Genomic DNA, 16,641 nt, shown 5'->3' on the forward strand with positions numbered 1-16,641 from the left:
CTATATTCAAGGCTGCAAGAGCAAAAAAAGTCAAGGAGTTGGACTAAATGGTAAATCCAAGAACTTTCGCAGATTTTTACTGAAAGATAAAACCTAGAATCCTCCAAGACCCCTGCTTCCTTTCTTGCAGGTTAAAAAATGTCAAAGAGACTCCTTCTACATTTAAAGGATGAAACTTTCAACTTGTTCAGCATTCTGAACATCCCTTTACTAGAGATTTGGAAGATCCTATGAAGTAAAAAATGCTTTAAGCCTCTAGCTCAGTTTGCAGCTATAAATTCTGTGTTTAATGCTGGAGAAATAAATAAATAAATAAAGATATATTTCATTACATCGTCACTAATGACAACGAAATACAGTGGAATATGCTGAGTAGGATTTATTCCACCACAAGCTATAACGTAGAGAACGGATTCAAAAAAGGCAAGTGTGCTCTACAGGAGACTGCATGTCTAAAAAGTGCAAACACTTCAAAAAAAAAAGGTTGGTGAGACAGATGACCTTAAATAGAGCATTCAGCTTATAAGATAGAGGAGCAAACAGTCACTGACAGTGCAAGATCCGATTTTAGCCTCTGAAGAAAATCTCTCCTAGATAAGTTCCAATATAACCAAAATATACACTTATAATAAAACAATTGGAAAAGAAGACGAAAATGGCAGTGGGCAAGTTCATATGGCTGCTGGTGATCCTTCACCTTCATCACTACCACCTAAAAGAGAACTGCTTGAACAACTGTTGCCTTTAGAGACTTCAGATTTGTATTTTATGCAAATAGGATTGTTTTAAAATTCACAGAGATCATGAATAAACTTTCACAAAGAGAAGACTGAAAATCTCTGAAGGAAATGATCCTTCATATCTGCATAATGGAAAAATTACCTTTTTCATTATTATTAGCATCAAGTAGCTACCAGCTACTACTACATTCAGCAGTGCTCAGAAAATGATGATGTGTATATACAAATGTGACAAACCACGAAGCCACCCCTCAGCCTAATGGGAAATCTAACAGGCTTCCCATGAGACCTGTGGATGTTTTTCCAGTCCATCACTGGTTCAGTTCATCCCTGCCGAATTCAACTGATAAATCCTTTTTTGTCCAACCTCCATGTTGCCCTGACAAGAAGAAACTCTTCAGGCAGTGGAGTTCATTTAAAAACATAAAACCCAGGATGGGTTTTAGAGGGTAAATGACCATGCTTTTACTTTTGCAGAAAACTTGTGTGGATGTACGTTACTGTTTAGCTCTTATGCACTATACACAGGTATGCAGGCACTACTCTTACTTTTTATCAAGGGAAGAAGTAATGAAGTGTGATTCGGTAACACGTTCAAAAGTCACACATAGCATGGGCATCACATTAGTTAATAATGTCTTCTCCAGAGCTAATTACGTGGACTTGATATCTACCTGGAGTCTTCCATTTCTCCCTGCTATGTATGTTATCTGTCCATACCTGAACCCACTGCCATCTGCTCCCACTGGAAACTACAGAATTTTTGCCACAGGTTTCAGTGGAAGTAGCACCCAGGTGCACCAGATTCTTAACTCCTGTTTTCAGCTACATTCACTTCACCTCACGTCTGTATACCATGCTTTTGACTAAAGACAAGAGAATTTTCTTTATTAATAAAGAGAGGAACAAAACAGCTAGATGTTGTCATAACATTCCCTAGGATACATGTAAAACCCAATGAGCACAGCTTTTTGAAAAAAGACAGCTGCCATGATCTTTGGACACACAAGGGATGAATAAACCTTGTGCAGAAGTAGTTGAATAAACTTTCCTAATTTACAGCAAGTAAGTTGTTTAAAGAAATATGCCTGTATAGAGTACTATGTAACAATAAAGCAAATCCCTGTCTTTAGATCTAAACAATTTGTGATTTGCTGCATGATCAGATCTAAAGCTGAAATCTGGTAAAAAAATAACTATGTCACTATATGAAAAAATTGGTTTTTTTTTTAAATAATTAAGTTTAAAATGATCTATTATTTTAAACAGAGGAATAATAATCAAATATAATAAAAACCAGGACACTTGCCACCAGGAATAATATCATTTCACAGAATAAAAGATACTTCTCACTCTATTCACAGTAACCATAAGAAAAAACATGGTGAAGGTGAAGGTTCAACAACATAAGGCATTTTAAAATTACATTTGCTTCTTAAACATTCACTTTCCTCTTTCTTTTTCACTTGCCCACTACATGGCAAAAACTCTTCAGTACTTCATTTATATGCTTTGTTCTATTTTCCCTGTCTAACATTTCATTTATAAAGAGTTCTTTTATTCATGAAAGTAGTAGTATAGTTTCTCTTCATCAAAGGTTATCTTATTTTAGTACTTTAGTACTGTCCCACATCAGCCTGGGGTACAAAAAAAAATTAATTTTAATTTGAAAAAATCATGTGTAGTAGATTGTACTAATGCCTAAAAGCTACATAATTTTAATTTTCTTTGAAAATTAATATAGACAAATAAAACAGCACATATAAACACGTCCGCGTGCACACAGGTCAAGATACAGGAATTAGCTACAACTTTTAGATTTAGTGTTGAATACGCTTTTAAAATAATTATAACCCAGTTCCATGTGAGCATGTGAGCTTAACTTTAAATAGATGTTTAACAGTAAACATTTCCAATATCTCTAGTCTAATCACTCATGTGCTTGAAGTCCTAATATTATGGAGGTCAGTAGCTTCAAGTTTGTTGCAGAACAGAGCCTTTGGATTAATAAGTAGTTAATATTTTTCATTACACAAAACATATACTGCACAGTGAGCTGAAGAGCACTACTCTCTCCACTCTGGGAACTGACAACGCTCACTGCATTGATCGCTTGAAATTGTCAAGCACTCACAACACCTTTGTGGCTGATACACATTGCAATGCTCCAAAATTTTTGCTAGATAAACTGCTGAATCTCGCTGTTGCAGTCAAAAAGTGTTCTCACCTCTTTCTGTAAGACGTCACTACCCCTGCAACAGAACCAAGAGAAGTGATCTAGCAAGGGGCAGCAAGGTATACTGTCACATCTGCCAAGTCTGCTGCTGGGGTGGCAATCCCTCTGTGTCAAGGGGAAGAACACACAGCTGGAGTTGGCAGTCTCAGCTCCTAGACCAAGGCCTTCCAGTGCTTGCCTGTCAGAAGTCCAGGAAAATCCCTGGCTGATGCTAGGGCTTTTTCACCCATGGCTTACTAGATTTTCAATGTGTCAAATCTTCTGCTAATCGATATAATTTTCCTCTATATCTAAAAAACCCAATCAGCTGCATCATCCCTCCCTTGTAGTCTTGTTATCAGCTCCTGGAGCCTTTGCACAGAACACATTCATGTTTCTGCACACAGCTGATAAGGTAGTTTCCTTAGCTAAACAGAAATAAAGTTGTAAGCAGAGGTACTGACAGCATTTTGGCCCCATCGAGGACACCTGGCTTGCTTTTTAAAGTCTTGCTTCCCAACATTGCTTCGTTATCCCCAGAACCTCCATTGCAACCTGAGCTTCCCAGCCTGTTCCTCCTACCCAGCCTTCTCACACTTGGGTTTAGAAGTCCTTGCGTTGCAAGGTGGGCTCAACACAGGGGTGGTTTCTCTCTTCCCTTTCCTAAGCCTTTCCTACTGTTGTTTTGAAATGTCTTCTGCCAAAGCTGACATGGTGATAAAGACTTTTGTGACCCAAAGAGTTCCTGCTCTTCTGCTACAGCACCAGGTGATTTCTTTTTCCCTCTGTTTTCTATTTTTGTTTTCTGCCACTTGACACTTGCCTTTTGCTCTCATGCTGAGCTGCCAAGGACATCCTATTACTTTACCTTTTCCCTTATATGGCTTTTTACATCCTAGGAGTTCATCGCAGATCAGAAGAACACGTGCAAAAAAACCCACCCCAAAATAAAAGGCACATTAGTGGCACACAGTTCACATCAGTTACCAGTGCTGTCAGATAGCATAGCAATTTTTGTGCAAGATAGTTGGTTCTGAGGTACTTTTCAGCAATTGCAAACGTTTCAGTGGGAATATTTTGCTTCACCTGTGGGTCCTGGCTGATTATTTGAAGGCACAGAAAGTCCTCACCCTACTGAAAAAATCTGAACAAGTCATCAGTATATCCCCAGAAAACGATTTTCCCAGATGCTGCTGCAAACTGATCTGGGGAGAGATCCCAGTCTCTGCTGGCTCCATACCTCCGCACTCCTTAGCCCCACTGAATGACATTATTTCAGCAGAATTTTTTCCCTTCTGCATCTCCATCCCCAGCTCAAAGCAATGAAAGACATTAGAGAATTTGGCTGGCCCCTCCCTCTCACCTAACTTTAATCCTCTAGCCAGTAAGGAGAGACCTTCTGCTAACCTGCCCCCAAGTCTTCCTGTCTTTCCATGCCCCACAGAGGGTCAATTAATACATAGTGGTTAAAGAGAAGGTGGGGTTTTATCTCTATAGCCAGAAAAGTGTATTTAAATCTTAATCTCCATTTTCCTGAGTATCCAAGTATAGTTCTCATCTCTGCAAGCTCTAGAGATACAAAAGCTGGAGAGAAAGAAGGGATCTAACAAAAAGAAGAATACTGCTTTAAAAAATAAAGAAGAAAATTCAAAGCCAGGATATTCTTACTTAAAAGTAAGAATTTCAAAGTCAAAACAAAGATAAATTCTACCAGAAGGAATCTCCAATTTACAGACCGCCTATTTACACAGACCAGTGTCTGACTATTTACTCTGGAAAAGTTGTTACTTGCATAGTAATCAAGCCCATGCTTACTACAGCTGTTGCAGAGTGAATGAACCCTCTTCTCAGCTAAACAATGAGGGGGTTCAGCCAAATCAGTCATCTAAGAAGGGACCAAGCAGCAGAGACTATGTGAGGTCTGGGGACAGAGGCTGACAGCTGAATCCAACTAGGCAGCCAAAAGCATCTCCTGGACAGAAAAGCCATAAAAATCCCAAGGGCTTGTCTACAGACATAGGTTTTTTTTCTTTATTATTGACTTTGTAAGTTTTACCTGCTAACTCCACTAGGTTAAACTGAATTCCAAGTTAAACTTATCATGCACAAGGCATAGTCTTTGGAACAAGCATGTCCACCCTTAAATTGTTCAGGAACACCTTAACCCACTGGATTTCCATAGGCTTTATAACTTGGTTGCCCATACAGTATAGCCGCTGGTTCAATGGGAAAATAAGTTTTTAACATCCATTGGCAAAGCTATCCCGCAAAATTCTCCTTGCTCAGACACTGAGTGTTGGAGCACAATTCTTGTGTAGTTCATTCCCCACCACCAACACAAAGAAGGTACAATAGTAATCATACTTCTATTTGAGTAACTCTTCCTATTGAGAGGCTCCTGCTGTCAGTTTTACAGATCTCACACCATACTCCAAATAAATGCTGTTATGCTGGCAAAATCTGTAATGTAGCGCCTGATGTGAGACTCTCTGTTTGAACCCCATGCACAAAAGAAGACTGTAAGACTACCAGAAATGGCCATAGTCTCCAGAAAAGGAGAAACATTGGGAGTTTTTTGCTGTTGGGGTTTCTTTTTTGTTGGTTTTGGATTTTTCTTGGGAGGAGGGGGATTGTGGGTTAGGTTTAGTTGGGCTTTTAGGGTTATTTTTGTGTTTTGAGTAGCCAATGCCTAAGGGAGAACTCTAAAATAAACTGCTTGCTTTGCTGTCAACATGTACACGGCAACTTCAAAAGATGACAATAACTTTGTTACTATGCATGAGTGTGTAAAAATAAGTGATAAAGCGTATTTTATTTTTTTTTTTTAGAAAAGAGTGTTTCTCTTTAGGAACAATATAGTTTTGTTTCACTGAGTTATTTTAGTCAGAGCCCTGAAGCCTGCTGCTTTCAAGCTGAAACGTGAAACATCTTACAGTGCCACTTACCGAAAAATAAAACATTTGTGACTTGGGTGACGAAAACAGTGCAGAACAATCTAAAACACGCTCACAAATTGTTTACATCTTATAAGGCACTGCAGACTTTTAGATAGAGCAGTAAACTCATTACTCAGAATTAGCAAGCTTCAGTGTTTAATGAGGACAGCAGAAAGCCTAGCCAAAAAAAAAAGACAAAAAGAAACAAAAAAGCCCTCTAACTAATGTTCCTAAAGGTGTTCACTTGAGACTACATATGCAGAGTCAGTTTTTAAGCCTAAATTCCTGAAGACCTAGGTAATAGGAGAGTATAAAAGAAGAGTAATGCAAGTTACAAATAGACCCAAAGAGAAATTATAGCAGAGGGAAAACATAGTTCGATGGAACAGAAAACAAATATATGTTTAACCATTGGCTGATGATGAAGAGGTGTAAAAACCCTGCATTTGAAACAGCACAGTGCTATGTAAGAAGACCATGACACTGATTTAAATAATTAGACAAGTCATAGTCGAATGCGATATGCAAGTCTTCTGTCTCTAAATCCTCAAGAGCTTTTTGCAAATTCTGTCCATATTGCTTGCAGTTTTTGTTTAAATATATAAGCATAACTTTAGCCTATTGTCTTAAATCCTTCATTCACATCCAATCCTTCATAAATTCCATTACCTTATTACTAGTCAGTGGTATACAACAGATCATTATTGAAAATTATTTTATACAAAAAATGAAATGCCAATCAAGAAATGCCAATCAATTTTGTCTACAAATACATATTCTACATCTAAATAATAATAACATTTTCAGTTGTAAAGATTTTTTTTAGTGAGGGACACAATGAGCAAGGAAATAGCAATGCAGTATCCATAAGCTTAAAGCAGAAGCCTGAGAGCCGAGTCTTCTGCATATTTCCTAAAAGATTTGCTCATGAAGAATGTAGTTATACTGTTCCGTATGCACATTTACAAGCACGAAAAAACACAGTTGCATGATCTTCAAAAAGACTATGTTAAAATTTTTAGGGTTTTTTTTTGGTTTATTTTTATGAAGTCAAATAATCTGAATCTTTTGACAAACTGCTGCAGTCTTGGTCAACAAAACAAGTTATCAATGATAAGAACATACCTCTGATATGAATGATTTGGCTGTCGAGGGGTTCATTATAAGAATAGCCCGTCTCAGAGTATCCCGGTAGCGGTTCAGTTCTTCTATTCGCATAGTGGCAAAGAGCCCCGTGATCATTTTATTGATGTTGTTTTCTACTTTCTGCAATGCTACATCCATTCCCTGTTGAGATACTTTGTCCAAAAACTCTTGTATTCCACGGATATCTGGGAAAATCAAAAGCCAAACACGATGTTAATTGGTAAGTGGGAAAAAAAGACACAAGTAACTGTTCAATTCATCTCACAGAGGCGTTTTTTCAGTGTCAGGTAGACCCCTGTGGGCTTTCACTTAATATTTACTGGAGCTCTTCCTAAGCTATGCTCACAGCACTTCTTAAAGTACTAAAAAAGAAGAAAGAATTGCCACACATCAGCTAATGTCCAGAAGACCCACTAGAAAACAACCCTACAAATATTTCTAGCAATTTAGTCATTCAGTCACACACTTATTCCTTATTTTTCTTAAAGGACTTTCATGCTAAAAGCCTTAAAGAACAGTGAAGCTATGATGACTGTAACACACAGGGCTTCCTTCGAGTGAGGGTTGCCGGAGGGTGACCAAGGGGGAGAAAAGTTGGAAGAAGATAGAATTCTGAGTCCCGCAAAATGAAACTATTATCCACTGAAACTATGCAGCTTAATGCATCCAAGTGAAGCTTGGGCTGTTCACTCATCAAAAAGATTTAATGTTGTTCTAAATTGAACAGCTATTTAATTCCTTCAAAAACAAAACAAAAGCCAGACATGCCATTGCAATGGTACTGCCTGCTCTCATCTGATACCATTGCTGCTGGCTGAATTTAACAAGTTCTTCCATAGCAAATTGATCTAGTAGAGCTTTCTGCCTCACTCTGAGTAAATCCTTCCTCTCCAAGTCGTTTTTAAAGAAGAACTGATCAGCAAAATGCTGTGTTCACCACCTAGCTTGTAACATCTCTAATGTCTCCCAAACTGAAATGGCTGGGTATTCTCACATCGTGATGCTACCTCAAAAGCTAGTCTAACCTTTTGAAAGGCCTTTTCCAGTGGCGAATTTCACAAGATCAAGCAAAAAGCTTGTGTGGTTTTCTTTTTTTTCCTTTCTTGCTCTTTTGAACAGCTTTATCTAAACCCTCAAACTTTAATCTTTTAATTTAAAATAATTCAATGACTTCATAAGTCAGAGCAGGGTCTCCTGGACCTCAGGAAAATCCCTCCAGCCTCAATGAGTCTGCCCCTTTCTCAATCTTTTTTTCTGGAGCTAAGTCACTGGTTCCCTGATGTGAACTCCCTCCCCATCAGTCACTCAGGCCTGCTCCCTCCCAGAGGATATTCAGCAATACATCTTTCCTTCCCTGCTGGCATGCCAGCCTCCTGCACCCTCATCTGATCTCATTTAGAGGAACAAGATGCAGCTTTAAAACCAAAACAGGCACTGTCTGACACAGGCACTAGTTATGGAAAAATAAAATTAAAAAAAAAAAAAAAGAAAAGAAAAACAGTAATCCAACATAAAAAAGGAATTTCTGAAGAAACTTTTGTTTGAAAACAAAGGTTCCTTAGGTTTAATAGGGCATTTGTGGTTAAAATCCATCAAAAAGACATTTTTTTTCTTCCATTAGAACACCAAATCTGGTATCTCCCAGGTGCGTGGTGTTCAATCCCATCCCTGGGGGAACTGCAGTTCCTGCTCTGCTTGCCTCCTACATCCCTGATGTCTTTCAGTTCCTTGTCTCGATCGCGTATTTTCCAGGTGAATGGTCAGAGCTGAGGCCACAGGCTGGTCGTGTGTCTTTCTTCATGAAACTTCTCATATTTAAGAAAGCTTCCAATTAGCTTTTCACAACTGCTTGGCTACTATCAGATCTTTCACCATCCCCTATCACCTTCCCCTAATCCTTGTTATTCTTATATGGGGGAAGGGGGAAGGCTATATTTAATTCTGACATGGGACGAATAAATATGGGATGAAGAATCTGAAAACTGTTCATACTACTGGAAGCACTGTAGACATAGTTTGCATGTGAAGTGAGAAGACAGCAAAAGGCTGGAAATCAGACTGAAAGCAGACTAGAGGGATGCCTGAGTATGACAGACTAAGCCCTAGAAGGGATGCTGCATAAACAGCCATAAACTCTACCAGGAAAGGGCTCTTGGCTGGCACTTGCAGGAGATACAAGTGACACCGTGCTGGTACGTTGTGGTAACAGCTCAGTGTAACCCCAAGACAAACCACAGAGAATATTGGAGCAAGTTACTGTTTACTTTATCAGGATTGGTGTAGCTACATTCTCATGGGGGTATACTGACAGGTGACAGCTTTCAGAAGAACTGAAGTCCATTTTAAGACCAAAGAAAATAATGAAAATCACTTCTTTTGAGAAAAGAAAGTCTTCTAAAATTGTTCCCCAAAACTGCCTAGACCCCAGCACCCTCCGCTAACTGCGAAGACAGCGGTGCTACCAGCACTCAGCTGTGTGCAGTCCTGCAAACTTGAGGCAAATGTGGCCAGAGGTCTGGGATGCAGGGGGAGAATTATGTGACTCCTCCCCACCCCCTGGCAAAGTGTCAGCAACATGACAGAGAAGCCTCTGTGACACACCCTTCAGAACATTACGGACATGTCACATGTAGATTTAATATCAGAACTATGACAGTGAAAGTATAAGAACAATGCAACTAAGGTGTGGCTAGTGACCACAGCAGATGAATGCTACTGAGCCCAAAGCTGAGAATAGCAGGAATATTTCAGCACCCAGACCTGATGGGCCTTCAGGGAAAAGCTGGAAATACTTGAGCTAGAAATCTTTATGCAGACTTAGCTGGAAAAACTGTACCAAAACTAAAGTCAAGCTTTCCTCTTTTCCAAGCCTGGTGAATACTCTTTCTACTGAGCTATACATTTGGGGAGGCCCAACATACTCCAAAGTTTAAAGGTTCTGAGAAACACAGGTGATCCTGGCATTTGACTTCAGGTTATGGCAAAATAAGTCATCTGAAGTTCTGGGTTTCACAGAAGTCCAGTAGACCTATCAAGAAGATCTGAGGCTTAGACATTCACATCTTGATCTGCTTATTTTTGTCCACAAACAGTAGCATAAGGAAAACAAAGTTCAGTCTCCATGGCAGAGAAAACACTCTGCCTGCCTCCCCAGCAGAGACGTACTAACTAAAGAATATTACAGATAGCCATCCTCCTCTGGCACCAGATTACCAAGATATGTCAAATCATAAAGAAATAGCCATGTAATAGCTTATAACCAACCCGTCCACAAAAATAATTCAACAAGTTTAGTCTTGGAAGTCCAACTGTCACAATCAGCAAGTTGGGTCTCTTGTCTAGAGCTCTAAAATACCATGAACTGGAAAGAAATTGTATTTTAGGCGTTCAGGCTATTTTAGGCATTCAGCACTGCAACCTCATTCTTCAGACACGGCTGAAATACCAGTATTACTAAACACTTGAAGAATAGTTTAAACATGAATAAAATACATGCTTAACCTAAAAATAAAGTTCCATAGGAGAATCAGATACTAATTACATCTTCTATTTAATATCTAAATCAGAAAAATTAAATTCAACCTAATCAGAGATGTTAGAATTTTTTTTGGCACTTTAAATACCAATTTAAGAAACAAGAAGATTATTTGAACTGCTACAAATATGCCTAGTTTTATGCAAATGATGAAATAACTTTTTTCCGATTTAACCATTTCGTTCTAAAGTTCCTGAGTCTCACCCACTCTCTGAGAGTTACTCGATATCCAGAAAAAAGAATAAAAACTGGATAAAACAGACTAGTTGAAGTAAAAATTATTGAAGCGTAAAGAACACATGTAGATGGGATCTAGATGCACTATCAAAATGGCAGGGGAAAAAGTTACTTAGGCTATGAAAGCCTTTTTAAAAATTTAAATTCTATCACATAAATACATATATTCTTCTCCAACACCGGAACAGGGTAAGCAGGAACCACCAAAGTTTTATTTGTCCTTTCAAAACAAGAACCTGTTTCTGACCTGAATTTATAAGCACACTGGAGTTACTGGTTGATATTCTGTATGATCTGCGTTGTCCCAGAAGCCAGATTATGAGATCAAATGGCTTTGCCACAAATATCTGCAAGTATGAACAATGAAATGATTATATTGAATCTTCACCAAATTAAGGGACAACAGGGATAGAGGTCCGGTATTACTCTACAATTCTACATTTATTAGGTGACCATGGCAATAGTATTGTATCTGTGTGATACACTTTTAGGAAAACAGCACCATTCTAATGGAAAAGATACTAAACCAGGATTCATGAAACTACTGCTTCTGCCTTTGGCATTGATACAACACAAAGCTGTGGACAGGAAATAAATACAGACTTTGCTTATACCTCAGCATACTCAGTAGAAGAACGGAGGTATTGGTGTTGCTTACCTGCTGCCATGAAAGAGCAGAGAACACATAAAAACAGCCTGCTATTTAAATCATGATGGTGCTTCCAATATTTCAGTAGTAAGTCACTAGCAATGATCATATTCAAAGCGTATGCCAAAGAACAGATGCTGCCACTGAATGGGCAGCATTATCTTTCCTGCGTGGATTGTCTGAAAGTGGCACATATCCACACTGCACTGTGGAATCATCTTTCTAATAGATAAACTCCTTCTGCAGAAATATTTGGCAAGCAACCTGTGGCACAGATGGCTCTGCTGCGGAGAGACAGGACTGTTCACGTCTGGAACACAGGTGTTTCTCGCCCTAAATTTGCTAGCCAACCTGTTGCCCAGCCAGAAGACGCATTTCTATTTTCTATTTAAATCAGATGAGTCACAGTAATTTCCAGAAATGCAGAAGAGCTCCCCGTTATCACCAGTATTAATAATCGTCCTTACTGATGAAAACCAAACTTACCACATAGAGACAGACCAATGCTAGAGCCAAAGTTGCTACCTCTTCTCTCAACTATTAGTTAGGATTACATTTTCTGATTTTTTGCTGTACAGCCATCACTTCCATTCTACACATGCATGCACAAGAACATACTACCATTCTCAGTCAGATACTCAGCATCAGGTATAGGGTTAAACCAGGCCCGAAATTTAAAAGAAACATTACCAAACATTTTCTTTTTAACCAAAACAGTGGCTGATTTAAGGGACTGTGAAGTTGGCTTGGAAAGTCTAATACACAAAGAGCAAGGCAAGCAAAATTTTATCACGGACTCTATTGGCAATGACCATCCCTGACTACCCATACACAACTGTGCCACCACAAGGCAGAGGTTTATAGGTCTTATGCTCTGTGCTGCTGGTGCACAGGAAGTCCAATGCTGGACACGCCAGACTGGCTGCAGCCACTGCTGAGGTGCATGTGCAGAGCATCCTGCACGGGTGAGCACAAGGCCCATGGCCTCCTAAACTCTGAAGACCTGACTGATATATTCAAATGCAGGTACTCAACATAACACTACTCAAGCTGAGATCTGAATTCAGGTGTCATTACTGTGTCAGTTGTCACAGACCTGACCTAAGAAAGAACTTAGGAAATTAAGTGCAAGTCACATTGAGTGGAAGCACGTTTTTGATACTGGGGAAACCACAAAAAACAGGTAAGTATTTTAAATGCTGTTGCAGAGCATGCTCAGAGCAGAGCTAAGCATCCTTCACAGACTGCAGGTTCTATACCTAAATCTCCTTAAATGATAAACCCAACAAAACACTCAGACCTCACTTAACACAAACAGTAGCACCATTTAATGGAAAGCTCAGCAGTTGCATGGCAGAACAAATGCACAACTAAGTGAGAGGGAATCAGGAGATCAGCAGGATTTTAAATCCACAGCTTTCCTCAGCATCACATTACAGGAGAAATCATGTCTTTGCTTTCTTTTCATTGAGGTGTATGTGATAAACGTGGAACAAGAAGATTCCTGACTTCCATGACCTGATCTTAATACATAAAGAAATAAAACATGGTCCCTCCACAAGGGTTTTTTATCACTGGATCAGATGTTCCTTTCACTTCTTTGTTCTCTCTGGCTCTACATAACTTTCCTTTGCCAACTCTGTTTCTATGTAGAGGAATAATTTCAGAGGCAACAAGTCCCCTAAATCCATCTTGGGGAAAGTCTAATGATCAGGACACCCTAGAACAAAATATGCTGGGGTTCAGACATCTCATATAGGAAAAACAGCGTGTATCTACAGTGAAGATTTCATAGGCTGTACAAAATGAGCAGCAAATATGAAATGAACAACTCACATGCTAAGTACCTTATTATACCCTTATTAAAAAATGTGAAACCTACGAGTTAGAAGCAGATGCAAGTTTCTAAAAGAACTTCCCCTAAGACCAGGGGAAGAGAAAGATGGCACTATTCACCAACGGTAATGAATTAATCCATCCACCTCTATCATTGTATTCCATCTAAATTACAAGGTGCTCACTCAGCCCTTTGGTTATCTCAAAAGTGGTTTACAGTCATTAGCTCATCCTCCCTCTGATACTATTTTAGATCTGAGAACATTTTCCTTACAGTACCCAGATGATAAATACCAACTGATTCAGCTGTGGCAGCAAAGGTGAATGCACCTGTCATAAATATTCACTGGCTGATTTATTCAAAAGACCACTTTATTTGTACAGTTGATGAGAAAAGCCATTGTATAACAAATGGCACTGTTCAAATTCTTATCAAGAAAGCTTTGCAAGTCTAGCACAGTGATTCTTCCTTACACAATGATGGCTAACATGACAGCAACTATTAATTATGGAAATGCACTGTACACAAGGGAGATGTGCAGCTCCAGCTGGACTCTGATGGTGCCATTGCTCTGCTTAAAGCCTTGAGCAAAGTGTTCACATTCCTCTTCATGTGCTGATATTTATTAATATGGTTAAGATCTAGACCGAGGAAAACAACAATTTAGCATGTTGATTCAATAACAGTCCTTCATCCTACTTTCGCAGCAGTGGGACTCCCTCAGTTTACATGTAATTCAGTGAACCTGCGAAGTAAAACAAACAAAAAATTATAATATACATAGTTCTTTCATATTAGCATCTGGGAACTGAGAGGGAGCAGTCACCTGAACTATTTCAGCTGGATGATCCAGCTTCAGAGAATATAGTAGTAGTTCAAACCCATGATAAGTAAATTGAAGCTCAAATGTTTAATTACATATGAAATCTCATTTATATTATAAAAATTTCTGGAAGCTAACAAGTGGGGATGATATTTCTTGAGGGAAACTGAAAATTTGTAAATGGTTAAAAATGACTTTTCCCCTCCCTTGCTTGCAATTTTCTGACATTTCACACATCCAAAAAAAAAAAAAGACAACACATTTTCTCAAATTTCTTAATATCATCCGGTTGAAAAAAAAAAAAGGAAGAAAAATACACTTAATATACTTTTTTCTTTTTTGAAGATGTTTCCATTTCAATAATCACTTCTAACAAAAACAAGAAACTTCAATTTTTTTTTGTTTGATATGAACTATTGTGGCACTACTGAAATGTCTATGTAATCCTTATTTTAAAGGACCATCCAAATATCATTTACATTAGCTATTTTTTGTTTCATGCCATGCATCAATTATTAGAGATTACCCTTTAAATATATATTAAAAAAAATCAATATAGATAGTCTCAAGTAGCTGAATCAATGTTGTGGGAGAGATATTAACTTCTGCAGTTTTCAAATCCTGCAAGACTTGTTTCCAGCCTTACTGGTGAGTGACACAAGATTTTTCCTTCAAGTGTCTCAGTTTTTTAACTGGAAAGAAAGAGGAAAAAAAGGAAAGGATAAAAAAGATAAATAAAATTGAAGCTGGAACTTATCCCTAAGAGTATCAGCTGCTACCTTAGTTGCTCAAAAGTAGGAAGGGAGTCAGATTGCGATCACCCCTCACTCGTGGAGGCTGACAAGGCAATATATTCTATAATCGTGTACTTTTGACTGTGTAACCTGCTTTCTACCTCTTCATTCAACTTCTTTTTGACTACAGTTTGCATCAGAGATCTCCAAAAGGTTTCTAGGAGTTGCCTTTGAGCAAAACAACCTCTTGCAAAGAAATACATTTTTCTTGCCTAGTGCCTCCAAAGACGATAATGGCTTAGAGACTAGTAGTATTTACCTTCAGCATTTACTCTCCTGCTAAGAATCATGCCAAACTTGAAAAATTATACTTAAATCCTATACAACTGTACGACAGAGCTCTATACCTCTGCCTAGATATATGCCTTTATTTAATAGCAAGTAATCTATACTTCTGTCTGCATGCTACACCAACTCTCCCTATAGGTCACTACTGCTCCCTGTTGGTTTTCATAAGCATGAGGAACCGTGCTTCCAAGGAGGTGGTGAGGAACAGCGAAGTGACTGTCCTTGCAGACCTCCTGGTAATAAAACAAGCATGACTAGGTGTGTTATAATCTTAAGACAAACTGTTCTCTGACTGTGCATCAATTTGCTCCTCAATAATTTTTTCAGTTGATTAAAAGTTTACACTACACAAACAGGAATATATTACAAGTGGACTAGTACTGCAAAAAACATAAGCTACAAAAGCAATGCTGATAAACTAAGATTTAGAAATACTGTAATAAATATTTTCTAGTTTTTTTCTGTTCCTTCACTTCCTCTCTTTCTCAACTGGTTAGAACTCTCAGAAGTTTTCTTTTCAGTTTACGATGACATTTACGATGTTGTTATGCCTAGCTCATGCCCTTTTTCCAGTGGTTGTATAATTCAACATGCAAAATACTTTGTTCAATAGCATCCTTGGTTGATAACTGTTCATTTATTTAGCTACCAAAGTATCAGTTTACAAACTCAATTTTAATACTTCTGTGAAGATATTAAAACAATTTGTTGAGAGTTGAAAAATACTAAGTAAATACTTAGCAATAGTGGAGCTGAGTACAAGGTTCAGGTATTCAAATATTCTTAAAATAAGTCACTTCTGACGCTTGTAGACTGTGCATATAGGAAAGAAATCTCACACCCCTACAAAACCTTGAGATAGCACCTCATTTGCAGTGATAACCTGTTACACAGCTATTAAGAGAACATGTACAGTTTTATTCTGACCTCAGAAATGAAATTCTAGATATAATAAAAAATTTGGTCTTCCTTCCTTCCTAACACAACACAGATGCTGTCAGGCCAAGCCTTTGAATACTTTATCCATTCTATCCTTAAAGACAGCAACATGAGCAAATGACAAACCCTTTCTTACCTTTCCACATATTCACTTACAGCTCCTGGAATGCATTTCCCCAACTATTATGTGGTTAAAAAGCAGAAGCATTGCCGTTGTTCCACTAGAGAAATTCTATACAATAGTTCTGTTATCTCAGAAGTTGAATAATTTTAGGGTCAAGCAAAATACATATTCCATTTCCAGTGGTAATGTTAACCAGCAAAAGCAAGCTGTTATGAAAGTTCTCACAAACAGCTGCTAACTTGCAATATAATTGGCACATGAAAGTTACACAGATGAAAAATACATGTTCCTCTCTTTATCTGGATGACATAATAAATACTAATGGAAAAAAAAAAGTTCAATAATAAGCTTGAATTAATTATATGTTTATTGAGGCAC

General features: G+C 38.2%; 1 protein-coding gene across 2 annotated transcripts in view; it reads right to left on the reverse strand.

Annotated features, from left to right (window-relative positions):
- Nucleotides 1-16,641, reverse strand: part of GRID2 (glutamate ionotropic receptor delta type subunit 2) — a 730,540-nt gene that overhangs the window by 277,882 nt on the left and 436,017 nt on the right. For both annotated transcript variants that reach the window (XM_086464050.1, XM_086464049.1), the window contains one exon: nucleotides 7,017-7,222. In XM_086464050.1, coding sequence (XP_086320176.1) covers nucleotides 7,017-7,222 — 206 coding nt within the window. The remainder of the gene's footprint in view (nucleotides 1-7,016; nucleotides 7,223-16,641) is intronic.

This window comes from Leptosomus discolor, chromosome 4 (genome assembly GCF_034619465.1).
Source record: "Leptosomus discolor isolate bLepDis1 chromosome 4, bLepDis1.hap2, whole genome shotgun sequence".
Taxonomy (NCBI): domain Eukaryota; kingdom Metazoa; phylum Chordata; class Aves; order Leptosomiformes; family Leptosomidae; genus Leptosomus; species Leptosomus discolor.